At 38.9% G+C, this 23,125-nt stretch overlaps 1 protein-coding gene across 1 annotated transcript; it reads left to right on the top strand.

The window, feature by feature from the left end:
* Positions 1 to 2,609: 2,609 nt before the first annotated feature.
* On the top strand, positions 2,610 to 21,805 carry LOC103466897 (phosphatidylinositol 4,5-bisphosphate 3-kinase catalytic subunit gamma isoform). The gene is made up of 13 exons (XM_008412800.2): positions 2,610 to 2,716; positions 2,825 to 3,060; positions 3,271 to 4,478; positions 6,600 to 7,233; positions 7,362 to 7,427; positions 10,202 to 10,427; positions 16,143 to 16,237; positions 17,084 to 17,227; positions 17,320 to 17,410; positions 17,713 to 17,843; positions 19,468 to 19,579; positions 19,760 to 19,917; positions 20,719 to 21,805. The coding sequence occupies exons 2-13, from the start codon at positions 2,842 to 2,844 to the stop codon at positions 20,974 to 20,976; spliced, it is 3,342 nt and encodes a 1,113-aa protein (XP_008411022.2). The 5' UTR covers positions 2,610 to 2,716; positions 2,825 to 2,841; the 3' UTR covers positions 20,977 to 21,805.
* Positions 21,806 to 23,125: the final 1,320 nt, after the last annotated feature.

The raw sequence follows: 23,125 nt of genomic DNA, 5'->3' as shown, positions 1-23,125 counted from the left end.
TCTGACTTCCTAAGACACTTATACCTCATATAGCCACATCGCAATAAAAGACACAAAGGCAGGTATGGTGACACCTAATGGCTTCCAATTATTTACCTCCATAATTGCAAAGATTGCTGAACAATTTCTCCCTTTAATTTGACCTCCAGCAAGTCCTACACCTGGCCACAGCCTCCTCCTAATTCAATGTGCCAAGAAAAGCTGCACATTTATCTGGTATGCCAATCAGATTTTCAAGAATTGTGGTGGTGAGGTGGTGAGGTAGATGAGGTGAACCCAGGTTGAACTGCAATGATGGTTTAATGAAAAATAACACAAATCCAGGCAGCAGAGGCAAGGAGCTCAGATGCTGGTAGCAACTGGTTTCCCTGCATTTAGATCCATCAGATTATTTTTTTCAGATATACATATCAGTAAACTAATTAAGCACTCACAACTCCTCACAAATTAGAAACTTTTCAGATGATTTACAAGTGTGTACATCTCCTGATGCGGAGTTAACAAAGTGAAATACTGCGACATATTTTACTGCTTGAGTGCATATGAATACAGTTAATCAGATTCTAAATTAGACCTAAGGAGGCTCAGCACCAGCTTAATGAGACTCGATCCTCAATGAAACATGTTCTCTCATTAAGCTGAGGTTGTTATGGTTCCATTCCACTTAGTTTGATCATGCATAATGTCAGTGAAGTAGGAATATTTATCTTCTAGGTTTTTTTTCTTTTCAGTTTACAGGACACACAATAGATAATTTTCCTCTGTGTCACATCACAACACTTACTAGTTAGTCACACTTTTCAATACAGACAGTAAATAGCAGTTCTAGTTAATAGATTTCTTCCTGTGGAGCCCTGTGTGACAGTGGACTGATCATTTTTGCAGCGTGGACTTTGCGAGGTGTCTGGGAGGCAGAAGGAGTTGCTCATTCAAGGCCGTAATTGTCCTTCCTGTCAATTTGAAATAAAATGATTCAAGCCTCTCAGACTTCCTACATAGGATAAATGAATTTTTTAACAAAGACAGCTTTGGTTATGCAGGAGCAGTCCAGGGTTATAATAGTTCTGGGTTTTTCACAATAGTGTAGTTTTTTACAATGACATTTTGTTTGTCTATCTCAATTCATTTTAATTAGTTTTGTGTTTCCTAGTTTTTATCAATCAATCGGTCAAGATTATGTGTATAACACATTTCAGCAACAAGGCAGTTCAAAGTGTTGAACATCATAAAAACAGACACACAAAAAATATACAATTGTAGAACACACAGTCAACAATTATCAAGTGCCATCATTACACATCAGAATGTTGATTAATGTTTCATTGATTGTTTTTCAAAAGCAACTCTAAACAGGTGGGTTTTTAGTAGAGACTTAAAGGCACTCAGTGTTTCAGCTGTTTTGCAGTTTTCTGGGAGTTTGATCCAGATTTGTGGAGCATAGAAGCTGAATGCTAGTAAGATATCGTTTGATTTTTATTAGTCATAGTAGATAGGTTTTTCATATTTTGGTTAATTTGTGGGTGCAGAATTCAAAAAGGTTAAAGTGTTGTATTGTGATTATGCTTACATCATACTATTATGTCCAGCAGGTTTCAGATGTGTTGCCAGGGGAACAGTCAGGCAGGCGCTGACTTGTTGTCTACAGGTGCATGTGCGTTTCCAGGTATAAGTAATCTGTTCTCCTATTCTGAAACACCGAGAGTGTAATTTCTATTTCTGCAGTTATAAGTTCAGCTGAGCTAATGGTTCTGTTGCCAAGCTACCATTTTAGACACGATGCTTCCACAAGTCTTTACTCAGGCAATTTGACCCCTCAGCCCTCTTCCATAACACACCATCCATGATCCTAACTATGTTCAAGCTAAATGTGCAGTAGCTCTAAACTGGGAAACATGTTCAGGGATGAAACTCTAATTTGTGGATAAGTGAAATGTCCCAATCTCTGGTGCTACATTGTGAGGTTGAGGAGTTTTAGAAAATGTGGACCTCATTCACGGAATTTGTAAACTCACCTTAAATATCAATGAACACATATTAATAGGTACCTCTACAGCCCTGCAGCCACCTCATAGAGTCATTGGTTGAGGAAGTTTGAAGATGGCAGAACAGGATGTTTAGATTTACTTAACCATCTAATCTGCTCTCTCTTTGTTGTTTATGTCTGGCTTCCTGATCATCTGCTCAGGGTTGTGAATGGTTGAGGGTGATGTTGTATGCTCACAGTTGTTTCCATTATTGTTGTCTGTTAGAAATGAAAAATAGTTACACATTTATGAAACTAAAAATAATAAAACAAATGAAGCATACTGTACGTGTAGCTACATTTCATTAGATCATACCATCACAAACTACTAAGCCAAACGGCTTCAACAGGTTTTTCCACTATTCCAGTAAATCTTGGAGGACTTCTGTTCTGCTTACATGTGTCATTGAAAGCTGAATTGCAGAAGTTTAGATTTTTCGCTTTTTCCCAACTGGCCAGTAGTGTTCATTATGTCTGTTCTGCATCAATAGCTGTCAAACTGACATAGTCTTTGCTTTAGTTGTTAAAGGAGAAGAAGGAAGTCGGCTGTATTTTGTCAGTAAATGATTATCAGCATCTACCTCTGTGCAGAGGAATGAGGAAGTTCAAAAGCAGCAACAAAAAGAGGAAGACAGTCTCTCACTAACATGCAGGTGTGGAACCTCTCATGGACTCAGCACCAGCTTTTGTGAGGTTAGAATCTTAGAATTGCTATGCTTTCTTTTTGCTATGTAATTTTCAACATTTTAAAAACTTTTGTCATTAACTTTAACCCTTGAATATCTTTTTGTTTCTGCTCAGGCTTTTCTAACATAGCAATGGCTACAGCAGTCTTCCCAAATCGGACAGCTCCTCCACATTGTGCGGGCTCCCCAACTGAAATGAGAACTCAGGGTGGCTCAGAGAACAACCTGAAGTTTATTTGTGAGTTTAGGCCTGATGAAGACAACAGTGTAAACAGGGATTTTGAGTCTGTGACCGTCATCCTCCCTGCACAGTGCAGCATCAGCCAGTTGAGGCTACGCATCTGCATGAAGGTAAATTCACTGTTGTGGCTGATTTTTGAGACTTTTTATGAAATACTTTATTACTCTTACTTGTGGGATTTCCCAAACACCTACTTTTTGCTTTTACTTGAGTAAACATGACTTTAAGTAGTGCCACTGTTACTTGAATATGGTTTTTGGCTACTTACATCTGGTGTTGTGTTATGAACAGTGCTGAAATATCTGTCTCCATCTTTTCAGGCACAAGAAGAAAACTGCCATCCTGATCCATTTGCGATATTGGATCCTGAGAAATACATCCTGTTGTATGCCAGAGGGGACGACTGGTATGAAGCCCATGATGACTGTCAGATCATCCGGACATTAGATATCCCATGGTCACATGATGATTCTCCTTGTCTAGTGGCGCACATAGTGGCAAAGCCTCTGGTCGCCGGTGATTCAGAACAAAAGAAAAGTCAACAGGAGTGTTTGACTTACTTAATTGGACATGATCTGGACAATGAGGCGTCAGACAGACTTGGTGAACTTACATTCACCCGCAGGAAGCTGGCATCTCCACGAAGGCTGGAGCTGAGGAATCGGGATAATGTTCTGTATGCCACAGAGCCCTGGGTTACCCAGGCACCCATCCCTAATGAGCTGGAAGAATGGCTAAACAGGAAGCTTTGTCTCACCCTGCACTACATGAGCAAGATCAGCTTCAGCATACAGGTTGATTTGAAGGCAACTCCAGATGTTCTTCTTGAGGTTTTTAGAAGGGTTATGGCAGATCAAAGGGTCGATTATAACACTTCTGAAGAGTTGGTTTTGAAGGTCTCAGGTAGGGAGGAGTTCTTGTCTGGTGAAAACTGTCTTTGTGATTTCCTCTGGGTTCGACAGTGCTTGAAAGCCAATCAGGATCTCCACCTTTCTGTTGTTCCTGTCTCACAACTTGCTGCAGATACTGTCAGATTTGTAGACTGGCCACTTGTTGATGGTTTCAGTGGTCAGTTCAGCTCCCATGATGATCTTAGTCTCCTAGGCAAAGATCTGGATGACATCTTCATGATTTCTTTGTGGGACTGCAACAGAAAGTTCAGAGTGAAACTGCTTGGCTTTGATATTCCACAACTGCCAAACAAGCCCCCTCAGTCTGTCTATGTTGAAGCATCCATACTTTATGGCGGCAAAGTCCTCTGCTCAGTATCCTCCCTTCCCAAGCTCTTTGGAGACGAAGTACTTTGGAACGAGTGGCTGGAATTTGACATTCTTCTCCGGGACCTGCCTCGTGGAGTCAAGCTGAGCTTTACCATTAATACCTGTGCTAGCGACGTCTCTCCAACAACCAAAGACCCAAAACCAGGATTATCCAGAGACTCCAAGGTTTCACTCAACAAGCATACAGACACTCAGAAAGGAAAGACAAAGATCCTTTACTTCGTCAACCTCCTTCTCATAGATCACCGGTGAGTTTTAGAACCTTTTTAGAACTTTAGTTAACTTTTAGAGTTAATTCAGTCGTGTGGACACCAACTTTAGCATTATATTGTATTTCTCTTAATAAATCTTTGGATTTTCCTGGATTTTGCATTAAAATGCTGCACGATGGTGTGAAGTTTGCCCCATAGTCAGTTGGTTGCTGGTTTGCTCCTGTCTCCGTCTGCCTCTGTGAAGACACTTCACTCGCCGTGCCTGCTGGTGGTGGTCATAAGTCTTGGTGGTGCCTGTGTATGGCAGCCTTGCCTCTGTGGCTACTCTCTAGTATCTTGCCACCATCAGTGTTAGGCATCAAAATGAATCAGAAATGTTCTTTTCCTTGTCAGTTTGGACTTGCATGTTGCGACTCACTAACATCAAAACTGTTGCAGGCTTTGCAATTTGTGAGGAAGACTCTGTAGGTATTAAAGTATGCAGTATTTTCCTATTAAAATATCACTTCATTGTTAAATCACAGACTTGATTTACTATGTTAATCTATGTAGATTCTATTTAAATTAGCCTTGCTACAGCTTTTCAGTGCATTTGGAAACTCTTAAGATTTCACCTTCCTTATTATGATAAAGACAGCAGGTAAAAAGGTGTACTTTCTGAAGAGGTTCTAATTTAGTGTCTAAATTGTAAATAACGAGAACTCTGAACACACTGTGCATGGCTGTAGTATATCAGTCTGGGAAATGTGGGGCTACAATACTTTTCTATCAAAACAATGGAGCAAGTTGACCAACATTTATTTCTACACTCCTTCACCTCAGAGTTGGTTTTCTCCAACTTATCCAGTGCGATTTAGAAATAAAAGTTGCGCCACATCTGCATACTCTCACCAGTTAGACAGCCATTGCGATGAATATCTAAATCCGATTTAGTCATAACAGAGTTGCATTTCTGTCACTCACTTTAAATCTGGTACAGAGAAAACGCAACTGTAAACTGTAAAGAATCTTATTAAATCAACATATTTTAGAGACAGCAGAAACTGTAAAAATGGTTTCAGTATTATACTCTTGAGCAATATTTTATCCTCTTAAGCCATTGACTTGTTTAACCAGTTTAACCAGTTAAACAAGTGAGTGACTTCTTTTCCCCATTTATGAGAAGGTTTCATTCATGGGGAAGACATGCACAAAATCAAATGCAGAATATTAGAGAAGATTTTACATATTTATATATTCAACTGTGGTATTCTTACTTTGACTATTAAAAGACACAATGATAAATGTTACTTATCTAAGGAGGCATACACTCGGCTGTACACCTTGATAGTATCCTCTTGGACATCATCTCGCCCTCAAAACTTTCCCGATTCTTTCTGGTATGGATTTAACAAGTTTCCATAAACATCAATTTAATAGAGATACATACACAGATATGCACACGCATACATACATTTACATGCACACGCATACACGCTCGCTAATTCTTTCAGGGTCGTGACAGGTGCTGGTCCCCATCTCCAGTGGTCAGTGGGTGAGAGGCAGGGTACACCCTGGACAGGTCACCAGTGTCATTTTAAAGGATGCAAAGATTATGTTCTTCACTTAATTCAAAGCGACATTATTCTGTTCTGTTTACAGTAATAACGTGACAAACGGATATTTTTAAAAATATATAAATAAACGCCCTTGGCAGTTGCATATGTGACCTATGGAATAGTCATTCCTGTTTGTACATGTTTGTAGGACTCAAGTCTTAAGCCAGGAGTCAAAATCAAGTCAGAAGTCTTTATTTTTACGATTTAACTCTGAACTAATTGTCAAACTCAAGTCGCTGTTTCTGAGTTATTTTGGTGCTGCTCCATTCTGTGAAGGTAAAGAAGGAGCTGAGCCGAAAGGCAAAAGTGTCATTTTATCGGCCCATGTAGGTCCTGACCCACACACACGTTGTGGAGCATCTTTACATTCCTGTAAGACTGGAAATATTTGACACCACCCAGAATGAGCAGGAGCATGTAGTTGGGGAGATGAAATTCTGAGTTTCAATGAGTATTTATACTAAATGTTGTATTTTGTTGTCAAAATGTACCCTAATGGATGTGCACAGCATAGTTTATAAAAACTAGTGAACTTTGATGTGATTGTTCATTCCTACAGGTCTGTCCTGAGTCAGGGTCCCTACACCCTGCACATGTGGTCCTATCCTGACCTGGAGGACGGAGCCATCACCTACCAAGCCGATAAGCTGTCCTCCGCTACAAACCCACATATTGATGAATCCATGGCCATCAGCTTCCTTCTAGACCGCTACAGCTTCCCTGTGGTTCTCCCAAACACCTTCAGCCACAATGACGGGTCTGGCAGTCCAACCTCTGACCTTTTCCCTGACAAATCTACTTCCTCAACCCAGTGCACTTCACCCATCACTGATTCTCTTTCTCCACATGGGAAATTTCTTCTGCCTCCAAAGACCGAAAGGGTAAGTCTGAGGTCCCCATCACCCGTCTTTAACACCAAGAGGGATTACCTCAAGAGGTTTCGGGAGGAGAGTGTCCAGTATGGCTCCAACCTTCCCCACTTCTTGCGTAATATTAACTGGCTGGATCGCAGGGTGGTGGAGGACGTGCACTGGCTACTGGGACTCTGGGATCCTGGGGAACTGGATGTACATGTGGCGCTAGAGCTGCTAAGTATGGATTTCCCAGATGAGATTGTCAGGAAACTAGCAGTAAAGAGACTGGAGAGTCTACCCAATGATGACGTGCTCAAATATTTGCTACAGCTGGTGCAGGTATGTTTGTGATCTTCATGTGGAAAAATGCATAGTTACATGTATGGAAACACACTTCTTTGCTCTCTTTAGAGTGAAATCTACTGAGTGACAACCAGGAAGTGACCAAAACCTTTCTGTATTTGCAGACCCTGAAAGTGGAGCCTTACCACGACAGTTTTCTCGCTCGGTATCTTATTCAAAGAGCTCTGCGGGTGAGTCATGTGACTTCTCGTTTCACTTGATATATCAAATGACACTGTGCAACAGTTTGTTGATTTATTGCTGCTGCACCTTTGAATTGTTTTCTGTTTACTCAATTAAATATTTAGTTAAAGTATTAAGTTTCAAGGATAAATACTGTGATGGGAAAAATACATTTTGGCTTAATGTTTAAATTTGGTCTATGCTTCAAATGAACCATTGTGACACCTTGGTTCTGTGTTTAGCCTCTTTGTTGAAAATTTTCCACTATGTTTTGTCTCATTGCCTTGTTAATGACATAATTTTACATGAAATCATCTGTCAAACACATGACCTTCCGCTTTGATCAATATTACTCTAATTTCTGAACTATTAGTGCACCTGAATATATAGGCTCATTCAATAAGAATCAGAATATTATTGAAAAATGTATTTCAGTAACACTGTCACCAAGTTAAACATTATTTAGATTTATTAGATATTGTTTTAGACAATGTTTTAACACCTTTATTTCTTAGTCAAGATTGTTTTCTGCTTACAGCCACCTTTTTTTTATAGATGGCTGCATTCACACCAGCCATGTGTCTGCTTTAATCAAACTCTAATTTGTTTGTCTGGAAAGTCCGGCTCATTTTGGGATGTGTGAATGTGCATGCGAATGCAAATGGCAAGTGGACCTGAGACTGTTCCAAAAGTAGTAAACGAACTGCAGGACATTCTGGGCAAATATAACCAAACTAAACACACCAGTGTAATGATAAAGGGAGAAATGGCTCATGATCTCTCACTAAAGACAAAAAAGAAATTCTACAACTGCTAAAATCTGACACCACTCCATTTTGTTTACATGTCGTGAAGAAGGAAGTTGCGCTCAGCCACTTCTTTGAGGTTTTCATGTTGTTTTCTCCAGTAGTTCTTGGTGCAGTGGCACCACAGGCGAGTGGCTGAACAGGTTTTTCAAAGGGTTTAGATTATGTCACACAGTGCAGTGTGAAAGTAGAGCACACTATCTGAAAATGTCATAAATGATGCAATTTTGGTCCCCAATCAAACCAAGTCTCCTAGACTATCAAATGTGAGAACGCCTGATAGTGTCAGATGTTTGATGTTTTCTAAATGGACTGCCATAAACTGTAATTTTAAAACCGTATAATAAGCCATGTGAAATGTGAGATGGAGTTCCATTTTCTTTTTCATTCTTATGCATGTCAGTGGCTGACCTTGGGGTAAATCTGAGAGTCACTTCAATAAAGATGAGCAGCTGTCTAAAATGTTCTGTCATTGTTAATATTCTTTCTCACAAGAAAAGAGAAAAATTATTCACAATAGAATCTTTTTACTTAATAGAACTTGAACGGCCTTGATGGCCTTACCAGACTAATGGACATTTCTTTTCTAAAGTTATTGTTTAGCAATTGCTTTCTTGACATTCTGTTAACACATGCTTCTGTTCCAGAGCAGCAAGCTGCCGAACGCTCTTCTATTCATAGACGTGGTCCTGCTGATGTTCTACTTACCCTCTTGAACCTAATTATACCCCTTTGTTTTTACAATCACTTTATGCTGAAAAAATATGTATTTTCCATAATGTATTCCGTTTAGCTCAAAACGAACTTTGTCAGAAGCCTAGTCAAGATTTTGATTAGTTAATTTCACTGTATGTTTCCATGGATTTATTTCTTAAGTTTTAGCTGTTGTGAGGTTTAAGAGAGAAAAAGAAGCAGACATCATCTGAACTATGTAGTTTTGTGGTGCAGCAGGTGAATTTATATTTATACGGTACAATAATTACCAATTACCAGTTCTCATTAAAGCATAAATCATGATGTTGTCTTTTACATGGCAAGGATATACTGATGTACATAACAAAACACCAGAATGTGGATTTCTTTTATCACAAAGCCTTCACAATGTTAAGATTATTTTTGAACATTTGCCAGGTTAGAATTGTTTTTCTTCTTTCTTGCTTTGCGTGCTGCAAGTTAATTAAATTAGGTACATTTATTCAAAAGATGTCGACTTTCGAGATAGACGTTAATTAACACTAGATCTTTGTTTTGTCAAAATAGAATTTCTGGGTATTTCGTTTGTTTTCTCGGAATGATAAAATAGATTATGACATGTAGACACCAGCTCAGTTAATCATACTGTTTCCACTTGGCTAATGGAGGAAGCAGTGTTTACTTACTGAATGTTTTCTGTGAGCATTTTTATTGTGTAAATGAAAAGGAATAAATGAAACTCTGGACCTAAGGGGCAAATAAATTTTTTTGAGCTTTACTTTATGTTATTCCTGCATCAAAACATATCTGCCTAGATTTGTTTGTATATGTTTGAGAAATCTTTTAATTTTCCATGGCAACCATTCAGCTATGCCAGCACCAGGGTAAACCTAGCACTGTCTTTGAGGCTCAGCTCCTCCTCGTAGCTGCAGCTCCAAACTCCTCATATGAGGAACTTCTCATATGAGAAGTTGGTAAAAAACATTCTTAAAAGATTAGTAGAGGAGTGATGCTGTGATGTCTTCTAGCTGGCTGCTGTGGAGTTAAAAAAAATGTTGTGGTTTAAAATTCCCGTGAGTGACATTTCTTTTAGATGATTTAAAAACCTTTTGATTGTGAAGATTTTACTAAAACATTTACAGGAAAGCATATAAAATTCACATGGGACTTTGTCAGAAATAACAAAAGCATATTTCTTCCCCCACCCCTAAATACATCAGCACTGACCATTTTGACATACACAGCTGTTTCTCTGAGGATCTTACTCTTTCCTTTCTCTGCAGAGCAAGAGAATCGGCCACTTCTTCTTCTGGTATGTGCGCAGTGAGGTTGCAGGGTGCCCATACTTCCGCCAACGCATGGCAGTGATTCTGGAGGCCTACCTGCTGGGGTGCGGCCAGGCCATGATCAACAGCTTCACCCAGCAGGTGCAGGCTGTGGAGGCACTGCAGGAAGTCGCAATGATTATCAAGAGATTGTACCCAGACAAAACAGATCTTCCTTCCTCAGGTAGGAGATCCAATTATGTAAATATTTCTTGTGGTGTCTGAAAGCTTTTATGCCTCTTTGCTAACCTGAACTTTAAGATAAATACAGAGTGTGAATCCTCAGAAAAGCATCTCAAACTTTAAATCATAATACATTACAAAGATGCTTTGAACATCTGTGTGATGTTCAATCCTGCTTTAAACCCCAACACTGCTTTATCTAACTTGTCTGTTGAATTCTTTGCTCTTGATGTTGTTGGTTCTCTAATCTTCTCCAAACAAACCTCCGAGGGCTTCAGAGAACAACTAGTTTTAGGCGCAATAGATGGATAGAATACTTGTAAAAGATTTGGTTATTATTTCCATAATTTTTCATCCATTTGACAACTACACACTGCACTGTGTTGGATATGTGTGTTGATCCCATAAAATCTCAATAAAACACCATATAAACACAGAAATAACTATACAAAGTTTTATATTGGAAAACTGAATAACAATGGCACCTTGGTCAGTCTAGTGTCAGATTTAATACCACGCTCTCGGATAAAAGAGAGCTTGTGAGAACAGCCTTTCAGGCCTTTCAGCCAGATGTCTATAGAAGAAAAAGGGGATATTATATAATGATTATAGCTCCTATTTAGTGACCTGAAAGTCAGATTTAATGGGATTGAGGTGAAGCAAAAACACTTTTCAGTTTCTTACTGAAGGCAATGACCTGATAACGGAATGTGAAGCTGCAATCATCGTGTCTTAAAAGACATTTAAATGGTTACTAACGGTGACAGGCTATTTGGAAGAACTTGAGGATGAACTGATGGACTTCAGTGTGACCACAACCCAGGATGCATGTGTTACAGAATGAGGCAAGGGAGCAGATCCAAAACAACCGTTGGAGATACAAAGCCAAGGCAGAAGTACAAGCACACATAGTAATGGAATAAAGAAATGCAAGACGTGATTCAAGAGAAGAAACAAGCCCACAAGGCCTGGAGGAAGAACCAGCTCTGCCATGACCTGGACCAATGCCACATGCTGAAATCTGCAGCAAATTGGGTGGTGGCTGCTAAGAAACAGAGTCATAACTTCCCTAACTTATATGGCCAATTGGTTACCCAGTGGGAGCAAGCAACATTTACTATTGTCACACCCAATACATTGCGCACACTAGGCAAATCAAGAGGGGAAGGAAGGAGGTCCTGTAAGAACCACCAGCAATCCTACACCATCAGCATTCCCCACCCCAGAGGGACTGCATCAGCTACCAGCCAATAAGTCTCCTGTATCACACCATGAAAATTTACGAAATACCAGCCCCAACCAGTGTGACTTCATCAGAGAGTGTGGCACTGTTGACTCCACCTGTGTACTGATGGAGAGGCATTGGGGCAAAGGGCAAGACAGTCCACATGGCCATCATGTACTTGGAAAAAGCCTTCAACAGATATGTCCTAGAAAAATGTCCTAGACATTTTTTTTTTTCCCCTAGACTCTAGGACAGTGGTCACCAAACTACGGCCCACGGGCCGGATCCAGCCCGTCTCCACATTTGGTCCGGCCCCCTGAACAATACCAGAGAGCATTTAGATTTTTTTTCATATACCATATTTTCCGGATTACAAGCCGCTACTTTTTTCCTAAGCTTTGAACCTTGCGGCTTATAGCCCAGTGCGGCTTAAATGTGAATTTTTCTTCAACCACCAGGCTCTTTAGCAGGAAGTGAATCATTGGAAGTCAAAATTTGAAATCAAAGAAGAAAGCGCAAATTAAAACGGAATTAGGTTTTAATAGGGAATTAAAATTTGAGAATGTTGTTGATCAGTTAAATAGCATTGAGGGGAAAAAGAAGATTTTGCGTTTTTTAAATAATACTGGGATCATTATGAGAATTTGAGGTATAGATATTAGGATCCAGTATATGGCAGTAGTGCAACAATAATGGATGCAAGCTGCCGTTAATATCTGACACTTAGCAAAAAGAAGAAGAAGAAGAAAGCGCCCATTTTCATTTAGCACAGAGGTTCTCAACGTGGGCGCCCCCCAGGGGGCGTTCAGAGGACGGCAGGGGGCGCTGGCGGACATTTTTACAAATGGGGGGCGCTGAGATTCCTCTGGGGGGCGTTTGGTCGAAGGTAAACTTTACACCTTAAATGCACAACAATGCCAGTTTAGACTTTGAGCAACTTGGTAAAACTGTATTATGTAACATAAAGTCATGCTTGGCTGCAACGATATAGATGGCAGCTCTTCTATTCAGTGTTTGTTAGCTTCTGTTAGCTTCTGTTAGCTTCTTGGCGGAGCTCCGTTCTCCTGCTACTGGTAGCTAAAATCATGACACCCTCACTGTGTATCCTTCTGAATCCATTTAAATAAAGAAATAAAGAAATCCCTCCATGGGTGATACCACGATAGAGAGCGTTCATTTTATAGCGTTAACACCGGTAAGTGGTCCGGTATGAAACGGTGTGATAGAACAACACAGCACTTTTAAATTTCAATAATCAGGATACTGAAATTGTTTCCGCTGTATTAAAAGGTTTATGTCAGTCTGCCTTTTCCCCATCAATACGCCCTGCACCTTAGGGGGTAAAAAAAATGAAGCGCACATGCGCAAAACTCTGAAACAGAAGAAGCGGGACATAAAACGGAGCGACAAATTAGATGTGAATTATGGCATAAAACAGAGAATCCGATGCTGAACAGTGAAAAATCAACACATGATGTGAAACACATGACGATTAGGCAGCGCAGCAGGTGATGAGTGAAGATTACTGATGGTCAATAAATGATAAAATAAATCTAGCAACAGGAAAGAAACTAAAGTGGACATAGCAATAAACCAAGAGAGGATAATACTAATCAAAGGAAACTAAATGGAAATGAATGAAGAACAAAATGCAAGAATAAACTAAGAAACTAAAGTAAACACAGAGGAATAAACTGGTATGGTAAGACCTTTCAAGCAATAATTAATACAGAGGACTTTATGGCAAGAATAAACAGACACTATTTCCAGATAAAAGGTAAAATAATATTGTTGAAATGTCATGGGTTTGTTGAGACCACATCTAGTACTGAGAATCAATATATATTACAGACCATAACAGTAAATGACTGATCACTTATTTATGTTTTTAATTAGATTTGATATATTTATTTCTTCAATATTATTTTTCATGTGTGTTAATGTCATGAGGCTGATGACTCCATGACACTTTCAATTTAACTCATTAGGATTTGATTAAGAACCAGATTTGTTCTTTGTAATTTCTGTCCAGTAAAACTATGAACCTATAATCAATAGACAGGTCTATATAAAGATATAATCCATGTTTCTGTCTCATATTTGTATGGCATTAAAAGGAACTTTTGTGTTTCCACTGAAAGCTCTGGTTTGAACAATAAATGCCATGTGGGTGAAATTTTATGGTTGATACTCTGATGTCCCATTCTCCTGAAGGCAGCACAGAGCTGCACCACCAGAAACTGACAAACACTGAAGAGAAGAAGAGCTATGATTAATGTAGTTACAGTTCTATCCATGTTTTAATGTTGCAGAGCTCAGTCATTTGCAAATAGTTAAAAGTTTAAACTGGTATGTTGAACATCTTTTATCTGGTCATTTTGTGTAATATTTAACAACTAGAAAATGGAAAAGAATAATATTTTTTCCACTCTCATTGACTGCTGTTAGGCCTACCAATTTTAAGTTGAATGTTCATTGCATTTTTCGTAGATGCCTGTGAAAATAATTTCTATTCCCATGACTTTTTTGTTCTCTGGGAAATTATTTTGATGATAAATACAGAAACAAGCATAAAAATCTAAACATCTACAATAGTGATAGTAATATTAATAATAAAATAATAGACAGTGCAAAGTAGCCTGCAAATTCTTTGGTGGGGGGCGGTGAGGGACCTTTTTTCTCAACCCAAAAAAGGTTGAGAAACACTGATTTAGCACATGCTAGTAGCAGACACGATGGATCAGCACTTTTACAGTTACAGTTACCGTTCGGAAACTACCAATCAGTTCAGTTAAATCTAAACTTGGCAACTTTTTCTTTTTCAACCGTAATAAATGTGATATTCAATTGACCTGTTATGACTCAAATTTTGGGTGTCCGCCCAAACGCGATCATTGGCTCTTGTTGCCGATACCGATCACCTGCATCTCATTTCTCAGCCTGCCTGTGCAGCTGGTCTCCTCTTTCTTGCACACTGCGCAAAAGCGCAGCAACAAATCCTAAGTGATGTGGAACTATAACGCACTGAGTGAATGGGGAAGTTTGCGTGTTGCGGCGGAAAATTGAAGCACGTCAAAATGCATCAACACAACGAAGCTAATACGACATAAAAACAATGCCATACCTGACGGAGTTTGGCTACATCGAGGCTCACTGCAGTAAAAAAAGACATGGAGGATCAGATAGCAGGTAAAGCAGCGCACAGCTACAAACACTCATCCGGATTAGCATGACGGTCAGAAAGCTAAACAAATAACCCGCAAAATTATTTAAGTCTTCAAGCTGCGATGTAAGACGCTGGTTCTGCTCTCGCTGTTGAACCGCTGCTACGTGCTACAGGTAGTAATATTTCACAGACGGAGCCGCTTCTGCTCCACCTGGTAGTGACTCTCACACCGAACCTCTGTTTAAAGCTGCAGCATCTAACCTAAAAAAAAAAATTTTACATACGTATTAAAACTTTCGCTGTCCTAACATGAGACAGATAATCTCTAAAAAAATAATCGATCTCCTCCCTGTTCTGCATAATTACTCCGCTTAGTCAGAAACAGCCACTCAGAACTAGCAGTAATCAGCTAGCCGCCATTTTATCAGGAAGTTTTCATTCAGTAACTCTGGATTGTTTATTGTAATGGATCCTGTATTTGCCTTTGAATGTTAAGTTTTATACTTGAATTTTTTTGGCAATGTTGAGAGGTTTTAATTTGGCTCTTTGCATTATTTAGCCTCTTCAGAGCCTTCATATGTTATCAGTTTGTTAAAGATAGTATTACCTATAGCAGTACAATTTGCAGAATGCCTGTTTTGTTTAGTTTTCTTCTTGGAAAAAGTTATTAAAAACAAGTTTTTGTCTAAATTAAGGTGAATTCATGGTTCCTTTTTCCACATAATGTAACCGGTAGTGTTTATGATAAAAAAATTTTAAAAAAAGAATTATGTGATCGGTATCGGTGATCGGTATCGGTGATTGGCCCTCATGGGTGATCGGTATCGGCAGGAAAAAACCTGATCGGCACATCTCTACTTTACACTTGAGGTTATGCTTAATTTTAGAACCTGGAACCGAACAGAACCATTTTGTGAACTTCTGATATACAAAATAATTTTATCTTGACTTTTGTCTCTTTTTGTAAAATTAACAAATGCACAACTCTTTTAAACGAGCACCTGGTATAATTGTGGATCGGACACACTTTGTGGGATCATATTTAGCTGTGCATTAATCCCCTTTTCTAGCCATCTGTGCTTCTTCTCTTTAATATTAATTAGGAAACAAAATCCCACTTCCACACTGTTGGACCAGGCTTGTCTGTTAAGATGAAACTCTCTGCACACCTGCTGCTCTCCTGACACTTAGCAAAAGTACAGATTTTCACACCACAGATTTACCAAACACAGTCAACATGTGTCAAATTTACACTAACAGGCTGATGAATGTTTCAACATTAAGGTTTTTTTCTGAAATGAATCTGCGTTGTTGCTTTTTCTCAGCTCCACTCAAGCTGCAGGAGCTCCTCAGAAGCAGTAATCTGCCAAATGAATTCCTGTTGCCCTTTGACCCCCGCATCAAAGTGGGAGAGATTCTGGTAGGTCTTGTTACAGTGTGTTTCTTTGTGTTAGAAAATGAGGTGTGCGTGGCTCACACGACGTGCTGAATAAACAAGTTTTAGTCCTGTGGTTTTATTATTTGACTTTACCAAAAGATATTTAGACTTTTGCATAATAATCCGTCTTAACAGCCCAGTTTTACCCAGCATATGTGGCCAATATCAGGTCTGAATTGTGTGAAAGTGACTGAACTTGACCCTCTGGGACAAATTTGAATCGAATTGAAATTTGTCCATTTTGGACCTTTTGAACAATAATCAATGCAGGGAACTCAATAGAAGATGGTGAGATCTACACTGATATAAATAAGCAACAAGGAACTATTTAAATTATAAACACAATAAATCAAAAGCCAAACACCCCTGGATTGTATTTAAAGGGTCGAGAGTTTGGGTCTTCTACCAGATCATGGTAAAGTGGTGACTTGTGTGATGTACAGCTGTTGTTTAGAAATTAGCTCTAAAAAGCTTTTCCAATGAGCACAGTGGAGAACTCAGTTCTCCACTGTGCTCCTTGGAGAGTTCTGACAATCTGAGTTTTAGTCAATCTAATAAGTGTCAAACAAATCCCGTATATTCAGGCAAACCTTTCTTAAAGGATGTAAAGACAAAAAAGAACAAATAAAGTCAAACAACTAATAATTTGCTTAGTAAAGGAATCGACATTTTAAATTTTCAAATCCTCCTTCAGAGAAGATCAGTAAGGATTCATGGGTTAAGAACTTGGCTGGTTCAGGCGTCTTACAGTGGTTGAAGTGAAGCTGTTTCTAAACTGGAGCCCAAAGAAAAAAACAAATTGGATTTTTCTGAATCCTTCTGCTGCAGCTGGACAAATGCAAAGTGATGGCCTCAAAGAAGAAGCCTCTGTGGTTGGAGTTCTCACCAATGCCATCGCCCACCTCCAGCACACCCGTCGGGATTATCTTCAAAGAGGGGGACGACCTCCGACAGGACATGCTGGTCATCCAGGTCACACAGATCATCTGCTGCTTTTATTTTTTTAAAGAATATTGTTTTACTTTTGAATGAATTATCATGGATTTGTTTGCCTTCGTGTTTAGACCTTGGTGGTGATGGAGTCCATCTGGCAGGAACAATCTCTGGACCTCAACCTGATTCCATATGGATGCATCTCCACAGGACACAACATAGGTATGTTTCTTTATACTTAGACAATTTTATTTAAACGGAATGCTTGCTGTTACTCTCTGAGGCACACGGGAATGTTGATTGCTTATTTAGGGAGAGAGAAGTAAGATTAAAATTAATGTCCAACTCAGGGTCAGAACAGGATGAAGTACACCTAACAAACAAGTCAGTCAAGTTATGTCCATTCAAAGGCAACTTCCTTTTTCAAGGTTTCAAGATAAAAAGAATTTGTTGTTTTTAAATTCAATATTTATTTGGCACAAATGAACTTTTTCAAAGTGTTTCTAAATAATCTCTTTCCAAAGGGATGATTGAAATAGTGAGGAATGCAGCGACCATTGCTGCAGTGCAGCGAAGCCACGGCGGAACGACTGCAGCCTTCAGAAACGACGCTCTGTTTGAGTGGCTCAGGTCCAAGTGTCCTCTCCAGGAAATAGTAAGTGAAACAGAGTCAGAAATACTTTTCATTACAGATTTGAAAGCATAGTGAAACTTTCTGTTGTTGATACAATCAAAACATTTTCTACTAAGTAAAACCTGGCTTAGGTTTAAATCAATTAAAGTAGTCCAAAATTAGAAAACTATAAGAGCGTTTCCATGCCTTTATCGTGTCCGAGTCTGGTAGATCAGACACACATTTCAGATTTTTATTTGTAAAATAAAACAAGTCTAAATCTGTGCATTATTTGCCTTCTAATTAAAACCAATGATCTTCTTAGTGTAGGTCTATTACTTAAAAATCGAATGAAATGTATACAACAGGGAAATTTCAAGGGATGTGAATACTTTTGCAAGGTTCTATAAACAAACTGATCATTTTTGAGTCTCCACCCACACTCCAAATATTGAGTGGAGATCCATGGATGAAATCTTAAAAAAAAAAATTATGTGCAATTTCAAGTCAGTCAGTTATTGTCCTTAATTAAATTTATTATATAAAATGTGACCTTTTGGTCCATTTATCCAATCCAACACAGGGCTTTCCAAGTCATCAACTTCATTGTCCTCAATCCTCTTCCCAGCTGAAATGATGCTTCTTATCGTCCTTTTGGAAGACCCATTTGTGCCCACAATTTGTCATTTTCTCCATAGTATGCAAACATCTTAACTCAATTTTATCATCCAATTAATTTATGAATGGCTTCTTTTATAACATGGCATTGGACTCCATAAGAGCCAGCTGAGCTTTAGAATACTGAATAATGGCAGCGATGCCAAGGACGCTCTGGAGCCACAAGCGGCTTGTTGAACACAAACGCTCTTCAACATAAATGTAATAAGAAATGCTTACTATTTTTTTCCCTATAATAAATCGATTTCCCATGACAGAATAACACTAAAAATAGAAATTAAATTTTCTTTTAGATCTATTTTGTCATTATGTTTTTCTCTCATTTTCCATAAATTGAAGCATCTCACAGAAAGAACCTTATTATTTCCGGCAAATGATTTGTTCCCCTCTTTGTATTAAAACCTAAAAACAGAAATATAACTGGGTTATATATATTTTTAATCATAAAGTAGATATTTGTCAAAAAAATGGTAAGTTGTCTTTTTAAAAAGAAATAAATGAAGAAAAAGGTCAAGTAACACTTGTGGCTCTAAACCAGGGGTGGTCAATCCTGGTCCTCGAGGGCCAGTGCCCTGCAGCTCTTAGATGTCTCCCTTGTCCAACACACTTCAATCCAACAGCTGAATCACCTCCTAAGTGCAGTCAGGTTCTCCAGAGTCCTGCTTATGACCTCATTATTTGACTCAGGTGTGTTGAAGTAGAGACACATCTAAAAATTGCAAGAAACCGGCCCTCGAGGCCTGGAGTTGCCCACACCTGGTCTAAACTAATCAATCATACTTTGCTGAACTAAAGGCAAATATGGCTCCTAGGATCGCAGTTTACTGGCGTCGGCACTAGAGGAGTAGATTTTGCAGATAATTATTTAATTTAATTCCTACAGGATCACCACATAGAAATTGAATTTGCTACCAGAAAAGAATTGAAGAAGATTAGAGGACGTGCTGCTTCATGTACTCTCAGACTGCTGTTCTTTTTGTGACTGCAGCACTACAAGACAGTGGAGAGGTTTGTGAAGTCCTGTGCAGGATACTGCGTGGCCACCTACGTCCTGGGAATAGGAGACAGACACAACGACAACATCATGATCACAGACCAAGGTAAGCAGCACGTTCTGTCGGATGTTTGTGCAATAATAAAAACAAAAAACATTTTTTAATTAAATGTTTATTTAAATGAATTTTAAGAAAGTAATGGAGTAATAAAAACACTTAAGAGGAATGAAGCTCCGTGATGTATAAAACCAAACTCGGATTTTCCTTTGTCCTTCCTCCACACAGGAAACTTGTTCCACATCGACTTTGGTCACATCTTGGGTAACAGGAAGCACTTTCTTGGAGTGAGCAGGGAGCGGGCACCGTTTGTCCTCACACCCGACTTCTTATATGTGATGGGCAGGCTCAGAGGTGGAAACAGCCTCTATTTTCAGCGGTTCCGGGTACAAAGATCTCACTCTGTGTGATTGTGTGCTTTAGCTTTGACTGGAAAAAAGTTTGAATTTAAAGAAGTGAGAAGTGGAGTCATCCTTTAGTTCCTTTTAAGTAGCAAATAATAAAGATTTGTTTTTGTTTCTTTATTTATTTTTTGTTCAATACAATTCACTTCTATTTGAAATATGAAAAAGATCGAAATGTACTAATCCATTGTTTTTTATTCATCTAATTAAAATAATTGAATAATTTATTTAAAATACAACCCATGAATTCAATCTTCATGTGCACATATCTGCAAATTAATGATTAGGGCTGAAACGATTAATTGGATTAGGCACGATTTATCAATTATTAAAATAGTTGCTAATTAATTTAGTAATTAATTGCTAACTAGAGTATCCTGGCTTAACAAATGGCCCATTGTTGAAACGACACACTTAGAGCAGTAATTAACCTAAGATTGTATAAAAATATTTATACATTTGTAATGTAAGATAAAAAAAACATTGTTTGTTAAAAATAGCATAGTTTTAGCTACGTTTTAGGCAATAAAATGTTTATTTTCTTATTTAAAAAATGAATTTAATTACTTTTTACTAGTATTTTTATACATTTCTCATACCGAGTAAAATAAGCTTAAGTAGTTGCATGAAAAATTAGCAGAAGGTGTCAATTTTTCATCCGGTTACATCAGTCATTAGAATAACAGATTACTAAAATAATCTGCCAGTTGCAGTTAAGTGATATTATAGCTGACTATTAATTGTATTCTCCATATGCTTTTCCATATATTTTTTCTGTATCAGGATACCTGCAGCCAGGCCTACCTCTTACTGCGCTCCCACTCCCGTCTGCTGGTCACGCTGTTCTCCCTCATGCTGCTCACCGGCATCCCGGAGCTGAGTGCGGCTGAGGACATGCGCTACCTGCGGGAGGCGCTGCAGGAGGACCAAACTGAGGCCGAGGCCAAGGAGCATTTCCTCCAGCGGATCACAGAGTGTGAACACCTGGGCTGGACCGTACAGGCCAACTGGTGGATCCACATGGTGGCCGGCATCAGATAGAATGTGCAGGAAGTCGGGAAGCGAAATGTCTGATTTGTATTTGGGTTTTGAGAAAATGATGTTGTGTTCACACCTAGTCTGACTTCTCTGAATCGCGCCTAGCTTGTCAGGCTATGTTACGCTTTTCTTTCTTTCATCATCTTTTTGAATTCCCTGAAACTGACTATTTTACATGTGGATGTGCTCAGCGTTCTATTACTTGTTGGAGGCGTGGCTTCTGATATTTTAAATTTACCCAATCACTATTGTTTGTCCATGACATGTGTAATACAGCAGTTTTACGTTAAGAAGCTTACTAGAAATTGCCTGCTCTGTAAACGAGCATCAGAGAAAAGCCAGCAGAACTGTTGATGTTACTTCAACATTTGGAAGCGTAATCAACACGGACTGACAGCTTTGTTCACTTCCTCTACTACCACTGATAAAACTACAGGCAGACCACAATTCTGAAAATCAACAATAACATTGATTTTCTGCACAGTGACAGAAGTTCTGCAGTGAACTTCTGTTTTCTAAATGGCCTGGTAAAAATTCAATCCACTTCAATGGGAGAAAGTCTAAACAGAGCAGTGAAGTGTGATGTGAATCAAGTGGAATTGCTTTGGAAGTCAAGGGTCAGGTTACCAGATATCAGCACAGTATGTTTCTTAGCAGGGACAATGTATGTTGTACTGTTATAAAGACTAGGTGTTTTGATTATTTCACCATGCCAATATATAATTAAATCTGATGTAATGTACAAAATACTGTAGATCCATAGTAGATGGCATCTCAATTTCCTTTAACTTGTCTTGAACATAATTTAAAAAAGACAAAACACTGAGCCTCACTCATGCATAGCCATGTTTTTATTTGTCTTGTTTTAAATGTCTTCTCCGATGCTGTTGTGACAGGATCTGTGCTTTCATGTAATTGATAAAGTATCTATTAGACCAAGTGGCGTCTCGAAATCACTTTTCGGGACCCCCGTCCCTCGCACCCTCCAGAGATTTTCCGCCCATGGGTGTCAGTATTCAGTGACGCCCATGTCATAGTTTTGAGTGTGTTGAAACGCTCCCTGACACCTCATTTAAATCACTACTTAAGGTAGTGATTTACCCATCACTACTCCTCGAGTTTTTGTCATCCAAAAACTCGAGGAGACACAGAGAGCACAAACACAGGTGGCTTGAAGTACCATTGAAGGAAAACACTCAGGCTCCTCTCTTACTCTCAGGCAGATCAGGCTGATAGATCGCAGGTGCCTCTGATAACGCAGCCAGTCCACCCTCCAGTGGATCAGCTGCTGCCTGGCTCCCTCTGGTGGACAAGTGGGGAAATTGAGAACCCAACACAGAGCCCAAAATCCAGCCTCCCAGTAAATACCAATTCAAGATATCCATCAATCCATTTTCTATACACCGTTGTCCCTTAGTGGGGTCGGGAGGGTTGCTGGTGCCTGTCTCCAGCTAACGTTTCGGACGAGAGGCGGGGTTAATTCAAGATGTCAGTAATGTAATTCTGATTGATCAGAATGTTATTTTAAGATATCTTAAGTAGAAAAGCTTCCTAAAGATATCTCTAATTGATTTGGAGATATCGTAAAAGGAATTTTGACAAGTCGTTATTCACTTTTACGATATCTAGAATTTACTTTGCACTAGTCAAAACTATATCTCCTACATAAAAATATATTTGATATCTTGAATTATGGTGTCATTCAAGATATATTTTATTAGAATAACTAGTCAAAACTAAGAACGAGATAATCTTGAATTTACTTTGTGACTAGTCAATTTAATTGTAGATATCTGAGATATGTGTTTCACGTAGTCAGTAATTCAATGTAGATATCTTGAATTGAAGAATCCACACAATTTAATGGTAAATCTGACAGTCGGAATTTAATTAGAAATATATTTCGCCTCGTCGAAATATAATAGAGAGATCTTAATTTACTAATACTTTTAGTCATAAACCAATTTCAAATATCTGGAATTAAAGTGCCGTAAAACCCAATTTATGTTAAAACGGCCTGCCATACATTCACGTCTTCGGGCCTTGGAGCAGACCGCGTGAGGCGAATCTGAAAGCTGATTGGTTTAAAGAACTGTTCCGCTGCTGTCGCTTGCTGAACGGACGCCTGCTGAAGGCCCTGGGCAGATTAGAC

The sequence above is a fragment of the Poecilia reticulata genome, chromosome 7, assembly GCF_904066995.2.
Source record: "Poecilia reticulata chromosome 7, P_reticulata-male-v2, whole genome shotgun sequence".
NCBI classification, from domain to species: Eukaryota; Metazoa; Chordata; class Actinopteri; order Cyprinodontiformes; family Poeciliidae; genus Poecilia; species Poecilia reticulata.
This window is presented reverse-complemented; position numbering and strand designations above follow the sequence as displayed.

Bases quoted from the DNA above. Each gene is read 5' to 3' on its own strand.
- LOC103466897 (XM_008412800.2), top strand. From the start codon at position 2,842: ATGGCTACAGCAGTCTTCCCAAATCGGACAGCTCCTCCACATTGTGCG. The intron at 3,061-3,270 runs GTAAATTCACTG...CCATCTTTTCAG, and splicing joins GGCTACGCATCTGCATGAAG to GCACAAGAAGAAAACTGCCA. The intron at 17,228-17,319 runs GTCACACAGATC...CTTCGTGTTTAG, and splicing joins AGGACATGCTGGTCATCCAG to ACCTTGGTGGTGATGGAGTC.